Raw genomic sequence first — 12,895 nt, forward strand, 5'->3', positions numbered from 1 at the left:
AAATAATAAAATCAGGTCTTCGCTGTATTATTAAGGGGGGCGTCTGGTGTAAAGTGCTCAAACCGAAAGTTATTTTGTTACACGATTTTGAAGGCAAGGAAACAATGCATCTTTTATGTAATGTTAAGCTTTAAATTTGTACGTTTATTCTGTACGAAAAAAATATTTGCACGGCCTTATTCTGCGCGGCGTGTGACGTGAGACGACAAAACTCACCTCATTTTACGTGACTTTTCTCACCCGATTCTGAGAGTCGACTCGGGTGAGGTGAGATTCCTCATTGCGGTTAAATGGGAGTCTCACGTCACCCGAAGTGACTCTTCAGAATTGGGTGAAGTCACGTAGAGTGAGGTGAGATTAGTCGTCTCATGTCACACGCCGCGCAGAATAGGGTCGGCAGCCACGCAGAGCCACACATACGAGCGTTCCAAGAGTAGACGTCCAACCATTTCCACGTCGAGGAGCGCCGCGGCTAACACGATGACTCTTGATAAAATTGTTTGACACAGGAAATTAAGTAAAATTTGTAAAGCTTAGACTTGTAGTTACTCGATGAACCCAAAAAAAGTTCGAGTTTAGGAAAATGGCTTCATGTAAACCAAAAAATCTCATATTTTTCTGTAAAATTCGTGCACTTTTCTTCAAAATAATAGAGAGAACAATTTTTTCATTCTGTTTTCTGTGGTTCACCGACAGGCTACACATATTGTGCATTTTCATAAAAAAAATCAAGTCAATTCTTTGATTAGTTTTTAAGTTATCGTGTTCACCAATTTGAAAAACGCGGTTTCGAAAAAACGCTATTAAAGGATACTCCATATCAAATTGAATCACGGAAAAAATGACGTGGAAAACAATCCATTTGGTATTTTCTCTTAAAAATTTGGGTGGAAGTAGTTTAAAGTGTATTGTTCACACTGTATTTTTATCGCTGTCAGTCTTAAGAAAATTGTTGCCGATAGATTGAAATCTGCGTGTGTCACAGCAAATACGCGCGAGGAATGCACGGCTGTTTAAAACAAAAGAAGTTCAGCGTGGTCACCGAGATTGCGGGAGACTATTCTAGAGGCTCAATACTAACAATTAAGCGGATAAAAAAGAAGTCGATTTTTTTGCCCACTACACCAGACGCCCCCTTAAGATGAATGAGATGTATACTAAAGCAGAGATGATGCTTATAGAGATGCGCGAAGACTGAAGCCAAAAGTTCCAATCGAACCCAAAACAACGGTTCCAAACTAGCAATGTAAACAAATATGGCGGATTTAGGAAGTAATGCATGGGGAGTATCGAGATTGAAATGAAAAGAAATGCACGTCTGCATCCTGCATCCTCGATACATTTTTTGTAGTGCAACGAAAAACATGTAGACAGGCTCAGTAACGTAAATCAATGCGTTTCCAAGTTACATGATTGAGTATTGTGGGAAATATTTCAAAAAAGGAATTCGCCAAGCATTCATTAAAACTACAAGTCACTCGCTGTTTACACAATATTCCTGGTTGCCAAAACTAGCAGACAAATAATTTGTAAAACCGTGCAGCCAAATTTACTGTTTTTCTCGCCGCGTGTCTTTATATTTAAAACATCGTCTTGGCACTAAAATAGAAGTCACCATCTTAGATGAAAACATGACTTCCGGAATTGACATCCGGTATCTATTCATTAACGCTATTACAAAAATTCTCACATTGTTGTGGTAATTGAAAATTTTACTAAACCGAAGTAGCCATCTTGATTTTCGAAATGGTCTCAGACATTGATATTTGGCACCTACTCGTCAATCCCGTTCCAAAAATACTCATATTGATTGGGCTTTGGAGAATTCCACAGAACCGGAAGTCGCCATCTTGAATTTCAATATGGCACCAGACATCGATATCTAGCGCCTATTCGTCAATTCCATTCCAAAAATACCCATATTGATTCGATTTTAGAGAATTCCAATGAACCTGAAGTCGCCATCTTGGTTTTCCAAATGGCCTCTGACACTGATCTCTATCATGCGCTCTATTAGGCCCGCTCTAAAAATATGCATGCTGATTGGGTTATAGAGAATTCCACTGAACCGGAAGTCACCTTCTTGGTTTTTAAAATGGCCTTAAACATCGATATCTGACGGCCACTCATCAATCCCGTTCCAAAAATACCCATATTCATGGGGTTTCAGAGACTTCCACTGGACCGGAAATCGCCATCTTAGTTTTCAAAATGGCCTTAAACGTCGATATCTGACGTTCACTCATCAATTTCGTTCCAAAAATAGCCATATTGATGGGGTTTCAGAGAATTCCACTGAACCGGAAGTTGCCATCTTGGTTTTCTAAATGGCCTCAGACATGAACATTTGGCATCTACTCGTTAATGCTGTTCCAAAAGCAATCACTTCCACTTTTCAAAAATATTCGAAATTCTTTGCATTCAAAATGGAAAAGCAGAAACCGTGTAAATTTCAAAATCCGTGCAAAAAAAACTTGGTCAAAAACCGTCTAAGTCTTTTGCCTTCATAAGGATTTTTGCTAAAACCGTGTTAATTGCGAAATCCGCGCAAAAAAAAATTGATCAAAAATCGTCTAAGTTTTTTGCATCCAAAAGGACTTAGAACATTTTTGCGAAACCTGTGCAAAAAAAATTGTTGAAAAATCGTCTAAGTCTTTTGCCTTTAAAAGGACTTAGAATATTTTTGCGAAAAACCGTGTTAATTGCGAAAACCGTGCAAAAAAAAACCGTGCTAATTGCGAAAACCGTGTAAAAAAAGCCGTGTAAAAAAAACCGTGCAAAAAAAAACCGTGTAAAAAAAACCTTAGTGCATATTGTTCGGTTTTTGGGTACAAGAACTACAAAAAAACCGAAATTTGAATTAATCTTATTTTTACGAAGCCTCGTAAAGTGTCTATTTTTTATAAAACAAATAAATCTCAGATTTGAGTAAGAGTAATAAATTACAAGCAAGTTTTTATTTTCCTTTAGAGTGGGATGTGCCAAATTTACATTTAAGAGTTTGCTTATTTTAATTACATTTTTTTGTGAAACTAGTTAGCAATAATTTCAAATTTTTACATTTCTTATAAAAGAAATGTATAGAATTCGCTCAAACTTTCAAGATTTTTTCCGAGGCCCGGAGGGCCGAGTCTTATATACCAATCGACTCAGCTCGACGATTTGGGACAATGTCTGTGTGTGTGTGTCTGTGTGTGTGTGTGTGTATGTAACGGACAAATTCTCATTCGTGTTTCTCAGCAATGGCTGAACCGATCTTATCCAAACCAATTTTAAATCAAAGAACTAAAAAACAGTATGAACGCTATTAATTTGTTTTTGATTCTGATGTTTAGTTTTTAAGATATGAATGTTTGAATGCGTAAAAATGGCGTTTTTTGCAGTTTTTTTAAATTATCTGCCGGAATTGACAATATAGATTAACAATTAATAAGTTTTTAGATAGCTTAAACGAATACCTTTCGAACAAGCTATAGATTGTTGAAATCGGACTATTATCAAAAGAGATATTTAACATTAAATGCGGACGAAAGATTTCTATCATTTCCCATTGCCAGAAATATCACCAAAAACATGTAATCTATTATTAACGCCAAAACGGCTTATTTTAGGTCAATAGTATCTTCGGAGAATTTAATGGAGGTAATATGGTCTTTCTTTTGGTGTTGTGCTTTTGCTGATTAATCCCCCTATGAGTGAGATATTTTCACAAATTTTCTTGGAAGTGATTATATCGAAATGATGCCTTCAGCAAATTTGTAGCTCTTACTTTTGCGAATAACTTTACTGAAGACTTCAAATATCTATTTCGAATACTTTAAAAGTTATGGCTTGTTGTTTGTGGATTACTCTTCGTCGCCTATTTATTGTTCAATATAGGGTAAGGTGGGGCAAATCCGACCTAGTAAATGATTTTGGCTGTAAAATGCTCATTTTACAACGGATCAAGTCGTTTTATATACCAAATTAAAGGTTAGACTCCTGGGCAACTTTTTGTATATAGCATTTTATTTAAATCTTCGGAATATCTTGAGATACAAGCGTTTTGCAAAAATGTTCATTTTTGCTGTTTTCAAAAATGGTGGGGTAAACCCGACCCTCTATGTTTTTGCTTGGTTTAGTGCAGACATTACTCAAATTTTATTGTTTTTCAATGATAAATCAATGAATGTTGTATTATTGAATTGTAACATGAAGAAAATGGAGTTCAATATCAATCTTGGAATGCTAAAATCACGAGCAGTAGCACGTAATGATATTCCCATTTGCATCGGAGCAATTGCTCGACGAATACTATAACCATCACGTTTTTGTGTCTTTCGTTTGTAATTATGAATCATTTTTCATAAAAATAATAAATAATAACAATAAAAATATATTTCAATGTGATAAATGAAAAATTTCTTAGCAAAAAAGCGGTCGGATTTACCCCAATATTTAGAGGTCGGATTTGCCCCACCGCGTCATTTTTCATTACGATGCAATTAAAAAATATATGAAAAAGGTTGAACTAAATTCATCTATGCACTTTGTAGGACTTAAATAAAAGAATTTAAATCCACTTACATTTATTATGAAATCACTTTAAGAACAGAAATATCCTGTAGTCAATGATGCACAAAAGTCAAATCAAAAATTTTAAAAACACACTTTTTGTCGCATGAGCATCTTAATGTAGACTAATAAAATGCTGTCATACCACCATTATGATTATTTTCGATGCTGTACACGACAACATTGATATTAGTTCGCGTAGTGCTTCTGATTTTCGGTAACAGAGGGGGGTCGGGTTTACCCAACGGTCGGATTTGCCCCACCTTACCCTAGTAATAATCCATTGCAATAAGCCAAACATTATTTCGATAAATCGAATTTTGTATTTCATTTTTCTATCTACAACCGCTAGAAATAATCACCGAACACTTCCAAGTTGTCTGGAAGGAACTTGATAACTTATCAGTGCAAAAATGTTCATTTGTGCGAACCTTCTGACTGCAATTTTTCTAACTTATGACCATCGGATCGATCTGAAACCTTTCGGAAAATGAAAAGTGAAATAAATAACTCCAAGCAACGGCGTAGCCAAGAGAAGGTTTCAACACCATACACCCCCCCCCCCCCCCGCCCCACCACACCAAAACAAAATATTGGATTGGAGTTGAAAATTTATTGATGCAAACTGATTTAATTCAATATTACAATAACATTATCTGATCCGTACATTGATAACCCGTTGTTGTAAGCATCATGAGGACTTTTGATAAATGGTCGGAATGGGGTCCTGATATGTAACTGATCAATTGGTCTTGATTTCCCAGTTGTCTAATAGCATCAATATCAAATTCATGCCTGAAAACATTCCAATAGAAAATTCCAGAGTTCTGTAATCAATCATAATCCTCAGATTTCTTTTCAAATTTTCAGCTTTTTTCCTACACAATATTACGAAAGCTTATTACACAATTTTTCCTAATAGGTTTGTGAAAATTATAAACTATTTGAAATTTTTTAATAGTTTTATTTTTTATTTAACCGTAATTTTTTGATAAATAGTGATCATCGCTTCACAACGTAGTCTATTTTTCATGGTTTGCGGTGAGCACGAACTCTCGAATTGCTGAACTGAAAATTATGGAATAGAAATTAATTTTTAGTATTCTTTACAGACCCGCTGGTGCCCTAAGACGATTTCGCTAGATTTTTAGAGCACTGTGCACTAGACTACCCAGAAAAATGATGAATTTTTGAAAACTCAATCGGCCCACCCCTGAGTCGATTCCTAGTCCCACCAGGAGTACTTGTACCAAATTTGAAGCAAATCGGACAAGTCTAACTACCGGACCAACGTGCCTGAAGTTTATATTGGATTTTTCAACAATTTACATGGAGAAAACTCACTGGCTCGTATTTTCGCCGCTAGGTGGCACTGTATGCATCGTATTATCACTGTAAGTGAAAATAAGAAGGATAATTGAATTGTCTACAACTTCGTCGAAGACTGCAAGTTAATCCGACTTTGTTAAAAGAAGTTATTAAACTTTTAACGAAGTGATGTCTGAGTCAGTTTTGCATTGGGCCTAGCAGTGCATGGTTGTTTATCAGTACTCGACTCCCGCGAACTATATATTTTTGTGAAATAATGGTTAGATTTAGCCGAATAGTATGTTTACAAGAATTATAGTAAATAATACAAGTTATGTTTTGGTTAGAAAATTTTAGTTCCACCTGTGACCGCATAGAGGGCGCCACTACTAACTTTTCATAGAAGAGAGATAGAGTATCAAGATGTTCAGAAGAAATACTGAAAAATGCCTGTTCTATAACTTTGTAGAAGACACCAAATTTCTATCTCTCTTCGTTGAAAAGTTCGTGTTGGCGCCCTCTATGCGGTAACAGGTGGAACTAAAATTTTCTAATCAAAGCATGACTCGTATTATTTACTATAATTCTTCTGAACATACCATTGAGCTAAACCTAACGATTATTTCACAAAAATGTTCAGTTCGTGTGAATCGAGTACTGATACACAACCATGCACTATGAGGCCCACGTGACGAATGAATTTTACAATTTAAAGTCACGTAAATAAAACTAAAAAAAAAAACTATGAGGCCCCATGCAAAACTGACTCAGACATCACTTCGTTAAAAGTTTAATAACTTCTTTTAACAAAGTCGGATTAACTTGCAGTCTTCGACGAAGTTATAGACAATTCAATTATCCTTCTTATTTTCACTTACAGTGATAATACGATGTATACAGTGCCACCTAGCGGCGAAAATGCGTGCTGGTGGGTTTTCTCCATGTAAATTGTTGAAAATTCCCATACAAATTTCAGGCCCGTTGGTCCGGTAGTTAGACTTGTCCGATTTGCTTCAAATTTGGTGCAAGTACTCCTGGTGGGACTAGGAATCGACGCAGAGGTGGGCCGATAGGGGTCATTTTTTTCCTGTCACCCTACTGTGCACCCAGTGCATTAACGCAAGTGACGGAAGGTTATCGAAAAGTTTCGTGAAAATGAAAATTCCAGTAATGATGATGATTTTCCCAAACGGTTCGTTTTCGTGAGGTTTTTATTTGTTCTTTGGCATTAGGATTAACGATAATAATTCAAATCAAGAATACTACTGGGAAGTCACCTTTAGAAAAAGTCGATGTCGAAGTAAAATTTGAAACTATGCACGCATGTACTTCAGAGATAGCGTGATATCAGGAGCTGCGATTTCATTTCAACGCTTTTTTTGTGAAAAGGGCGATACTTACAAATGTAAACATAGGGCTTTTTTCTTACATGCGAATGAGGGCTTTGAAACGCAACAAATTAACCTAAAAATTTTGATTCTACGATATTGCTTTCTTAAACTACAGCAAAAAATACAACGGGCGAAACTGTATTTTTGTTTGTTTATTTAAAGTTTCGCCCTCCACGCTCCATGCAAACAAACAGAGCGGTACTTTTTTTGCTAGCAGTTTAGAGGCGAAACTGTTATTTTCGTATTTTTTAGGATTATCAAACTGATACCAGCTGTAAATAGTAACAATGATCTCTATTGAAAAAACCCGGACGAAATCGGTGGTGTAAAACGGTAGTTATTGTAAAAAAACGTAAGGGCGATACTTCAATGCTGATAGATGGGACCGAAAAAGTAAACAATCGCCAAAGGGGCGATACTATCATTTTGTCAATTTCAATAGCAAACCCAAATTTTAATTTAATAATTTCAAATACTTTATGAAGTTTTGGGTTTCGTTCACTGAATCATGCAAGCTAGGATGTCAAAAAACAATAGTTCTTAAATAGGAAATAAAACCAAGTCTGGAAATATTCACTGTTGATTTTCTTTGAATAGTATCACTGCTAGTATCGCCCTTTTCAAGAAAAAGCGTTGATTTCTTAGTTCTCAGTCGCGTTGGAAATTTGAGTAAAATATAAACTTCAAATCGATTAAAAAAAAATCGTTTTTTTTGTTTCAGTACAATATATAACCCCTTTAGGAAAATTCAGTTTTCCCACCACAATATAGATATTTTATTAACAGAGCATTAACAATAATTCGTTGGTATGTCTATTTTATGGGCCATTTTTTCGCTCTCCCATTGATTTGGTTTGAGATTTCTAGCACTGATGTTGTCCTATGCTGATTTGAGCGATTCTCTGAGTCCTGCCACTATCCCATGTAGTATGTGTTATCAAAAACATCGCGAAGCATCAAGTTCTAAATGCTCTCAAACGATATAATATCCGAAGAGAGTGATAAGAGTTATAAGAAATGTCTCATCACACTGTTAGGTGGATTAAACACGTTTTTCAAGTTAAAATTAGCAACATGTCTTTATTGTTCGAAATTCTAACGTGTTAAAATGAATGAAACTTTTTGTACATTGATAAAGAACTGAAATAAAGTAATTTTAACAGTTTTAAAGGTTTTCAGAATCTTTTATTCTAATTGGACACAAATTATACGAATTTTGGTTATTCGATTTTTACACTAAATTGAAATGCTTTGTATAAAGCAATTAACATCTATTTAACAATGAGTATCTTTCCACAGACAGTTTAAACAAATAATTGAATGAAAAACATTGACATCAATAACTTAATGTGGGTAAACATGTAGGTTATCAAAGTTACCCCGGAATACGAAAACGGACTTTAACTTGAAATCATTTTTGGAAAAATAGCTGCAAGCGGACAATTTTATGTAAAACCATCCAATCTTGCTCTCCAAGCATCAGTACATGGTTTAAAAATATTAAACTTGAAAAAAATGTACTGCGTCTAAAAATATGTAATGATTACTTCGAAAAGTGATCAATGTCACCCCGGTTTACGGTATGTCCCGCGTACAAACTCGCATAACAAGTCATCGCCCTTTGATGATCTTAAAAGCGTTGTATCATATTGTAGCAGAAATGGGCTTCAGCTCATTATCGGCTGTGATGCAAATGCTCATCACATCATTTGGGGCAGCTCATGCATCAATCTGAGAGGCTTCGAACTGATGGAGTACATAAATGGTACAAATCTCCTATTTTATGAATGTGAGAAACCATCCAACTTTTGTGAGGTCTGGGAGAGAGGAGGTGTTAGACATAACGCTTTGCTCTGAAAGAGTTTCGCATGAGCTGGGAAATTGGCAGGTTCCAAATGAGACTGAACCGTATCTATCCAATTATAAATATATATATATATGTTTCGATCATACTGATGAAGGATAATATATCGTATTTACCAAAGGGGACCACTTTTTGGCAACTAAATTTCATGGATATTTTCCAACAATTGGTCAGCTAGACGAATTGCATGACGTGGATGCGACATACTCATTCTTAGTAGCATCCTACAAAGAAGCTTGTCCACTTCGTACTTCCGACTAGGCTAGAGAAAGTGTGAGAATTTGAGTTTGTGAGAGAACTGTTTGTTTACTAAATTGTGCGACCAGACTCTCTTATACGCGATTCTTTGAAGTGCGTAGTTTCAAAAATGTCAGTTATGAACTGGATACTCTATTATTGTACAGTCTGACAACTCCACCGGTATTGACTGATTGCATATTTTTGCATGATGAAATTGCAATGAATACTGAAACGTTTATAAAAAGACGATCATATGCCAACTCAGTTCTCAAAGCATCCCAATTGAAAATATCCATAAACATCCTTGCAATTCGTACATTTTTGAATTTTCTGTTCATAATAGTATTTCATTCAACGAGCTTACGAAATCAAACCTCTCTGTCTTCCTACACTTCCAGTTTTCATCATCCCCCAGCGGGTAGTCCTGTCGATCTTTGGCTTTCTGGCGATCCTCAATGCATACACGATGCGGATCTGCCTCTCGATCGCCATCACCGAGATGGTCAACAAGACGACCAGCGCCGAGCAGGAGGAAGGTGTCTGCCCAGCGGACGATGACGGCGGCTCCACCGAACACAGCGGTGGCGAGTTCAACTGGGACCAGGAGCTACAGGGTATCATTCTGTCCTCGTTCTACTGGGGTTACGTGATCACTCATCTGCCGGGTGGAATTTTGGCGGAGAAATTTGGCGGAAAGTGGACGCTTAGTTTGGGTATTCTGTCGACGGCAGTATTCACGCTGATCACACCTTGGGCGGTGAACCTGGGCGGATCGACGGCACTGATCGTGATCCGTGTGTTGATGGGTCTAGGCGAGGGAACTACTTTTCCGGCGTTGAGCGCTCTATTAGCTTCGTGGATACCGCTGAAAGAGCGGAGTAAGCTCGGTTCTCTGGTGTTTGGCGGTGGACAGATGGGTACGATTCTCGGGAATTTGATATCCGGGTTGCTGCTACACAACATCGAAGGATGGTCGTCCGTGTTCTACTTCTTCGGTGGAATGGGAGTCTTATGGTTTATTCTATTCGTAAGCCTAACGTCATTAAATAAAATTTCGAGTTTTTTAATCGATTATTATTACAGACTGTCTTATGCTATAGCAACCCCGAATCACATCCTTTCATCAGCGACAAGGAAAAGGAGTATCTTCAGAAGGAAATGGGAACACTGTCACGTGACAAGTCACTGCCTCCGACACCGTGGCGACACCTGCTAACTAGCGTGCCCCTGTTGGCTTTGGTTTGTGCCCAGATCGGTCACGATTGGGGCTTCTTCATCATGGTGACGGATCTTCCCAAGTACATGAGTGATGTTCTGCGGTTCTCGATCAAGGATAACGGGCTCTACTCCTCGCTGCCATATCTGTTGATGTGGATCGTATCGTTGTCTACGGGAGTTTTGAGCGATTGGTTGATCTCGTCTGGTAGAATGTCGATCACCTTCGGTAGGAAACTATTCACGACAATTGGTAAGTTATCGCTCGGCTATAAAACTGAGAATGTCATTACTAATTTTGTTTCCCCTAATCCTATAGCATCCGCTGGACCGGCTTTCTTCATCGTGGGCGCTTCCTATGCCGGTTGTGATCGTTTTCTGGTGGTGGCACTGTTCACCCTAGCAATGGGTTTCATGGGTACCTTCTACCCGGGAATGAAGGTCAACCCGTTGGATCTGAGTCCCAATTATGCGGGCAGTCTGATGGCTGTTACCAACGGTATCGGTGCCATTACGGGTATCGTCGCTCCGTACGTCGTTGGAATCATGACTCCGAATGTAAGTTTTCGGTAAATCAATTACAACAAATGTTAATGAAGTGTCATCGATTTTCAGCACTCGCTCGAAGAATGGCGCATCGTGTTCTGGATCTCGTTTGCCATATTTCACGTGACCAATTTGATGTACGTATTGTGGGCTTCCGGTGAGGTGCAACCCTGGAACACTCCCCACTTGATGAACAAATCTGTGGAAGCTGGAGACTCCAAGCACGATGCTTTCAGCAACGGGAAGAAAAAATCGGATGCAGTTAAGGCAGCAAACTAATCGAGTAGGAAGTTGTAGTTTCCTAGATTTTGTTATTACCTAATTTATTTAATCCGGTAGGAACGTCCAGAATTTTGCTCTGGAGCCAGTGATACGTATTACGAGACCAGCTCCACTTCTCTTGAGGAGGAGTCACTTAAACCGTAAACTTTCGTAATAATTGCGATATTTTGTACAAACATTTCTTGAGTAAGGTCAAGTATTACGGATTTATTTAGCAATTATTTGCCACTATGCCTGAGTGACGTTAGAAATAAATTCACATAAGTATTCGTCATCGAAGACTGGGCGGCATTGAACGGGACCGGCCATTCGATGTGAAAGAATTATGAGCCTCATAAATTGCATTCGCCGAGTACGCGGCTGCATTACTAGTTGACTGGAACCGCGATGTGGCAGGCAGGCAGGTAATTTCGTTAGCGTACTTAGTAGGATCTTTCGCGCACTTTTTTGACAGATGAACATCTGATCGGTACTCTGTGTGTTGATAGAAACCAATAGAAAAAAGTCATGCGACTTACATAAACATTGTAAACATGTGCCACTGAACTGAGAGCTGTCTCACTGTATACCTAATGTATGTGTTTTTGTACATTGTTCAAAATAAAAGTAGTATTATAAGATGTAGAGAAGTTGCACTCATTTTTGGACGAAATTCCTGAAACTCATTTATTGAGGGTTGTTCATAGAACGTCGTCGTCCAACGTAACAGCTGTCTTTTGCACAATAGCTATTCGTCTCAGTTCAACAGTTGATTTGGTTTCAATTTAATAATTCTTCTGTTACATACATCGATAGAGCCTTAAATTCAAAATGTAATCATATACGTCCAGCCCTTTAAATTTTAGAACGATTTTTGTTTGATTTTCTAAGAAATGTATATTAGACTGGTTTAATTTTTGACTTTTAGCTCCACCAGGCTCTACTGATTCATTTTATGGTCCTTAGTAATTGTGCAAATTTTGGTGCCGATTGGTTGTGTCTACGGACCCTCCAAACATTTCAAAGTTTATATGGAAGTTTGTATGGAAAATCGGTTAACATTGAAAATAAATTCTTAAAAAATCACCTTATCAATCAATTAATCGGAACACTATATATTTCAAAAGGTATTCTTCTACTGAACACATACGGGGAACATTGCAAGTTTATAAAAATTCGTTGAGAAATGTTATTACCTAAAGAAGCAGTAAGACTTCAAAACAAGTGGATTTTATTAGTAACCATAGCAACCCTGTTTGAATAGCTATATCGTTATACAAGTGTAAACTAGACTTGCCACCCACCGCTCGCGTATGGCAGATACAGCTATTCAAACAGGGTTGCTATGATTAATAATAAAATCCACTTGTTTTGAAGTCATGCTGCTTCTTTAGTTAATAACTTTTCTCAGCGAATTTTCATAAACTATTAATATTTCACGAATGTGTTCAGTAGAAGATTACCTTTAGAAATATGTAGTGGTCTGATTAATTGATTGATAAGGTGATTTTTTAAA

General features: G+C 37.4%; 1 protein-coding gene across 3 annotated transcripts in view; it reads left to right on the forward strand.

Moving 5' to 3' along the window:
• The window catches only part of LOC131679049 (putative inorganic phosphate cotransporter), a 92,034-nt gene extending 80,005 nt beyond the window's left edge, over window positions 1-12,029 (forward strand). For 2 of the 3 annotated variants that reach the window (XM_058959585.1, XM_058959587.1), the window contains exons 2-5: window positions 9,756-10,384; window positions 10,441-10,825; window positions 10,892-11,130; window positions 11,188-12,029. In XM_058959585.1, coding sequence (XP_058815568.1) covers window positions 9,756-10,384; window positions 10,441-10,825; window positions 10,892-11,130; window positions 11,188-11,397 — 1,463 coding nt within the window. In that variant the 3' untranslated portion in view covers window positions 11,398-12,029. The remainder of the gene's footprint in view (window positions 1-9,755; window positions 10,385-10,440; window positions 10,826-10,891; window positions 11,131-11,187) is intronic. The other variant, XM_058959586.1, reaches the window with a different exon arrangement.
• The last annotated feature ends 866 nt before the right edge of the window (window positions 12,030-12,895 follow it).

The sequence above is a fragment of the Topomyia yanbarensis genome, chromosome 2 (genome assembly GCF_030247195.1).
Source record: "Topomyia yanbarensis strain Yona2022 chromosome 2, ASM3024719v1, whole genome shotgun sequence".
NCBI classification, from domain to species: Eukaryota; Metazoa; Arthropoda; class Insecta; order Diptera; family Culicidae; genus Topomyia; species Topomyia yanbarensis.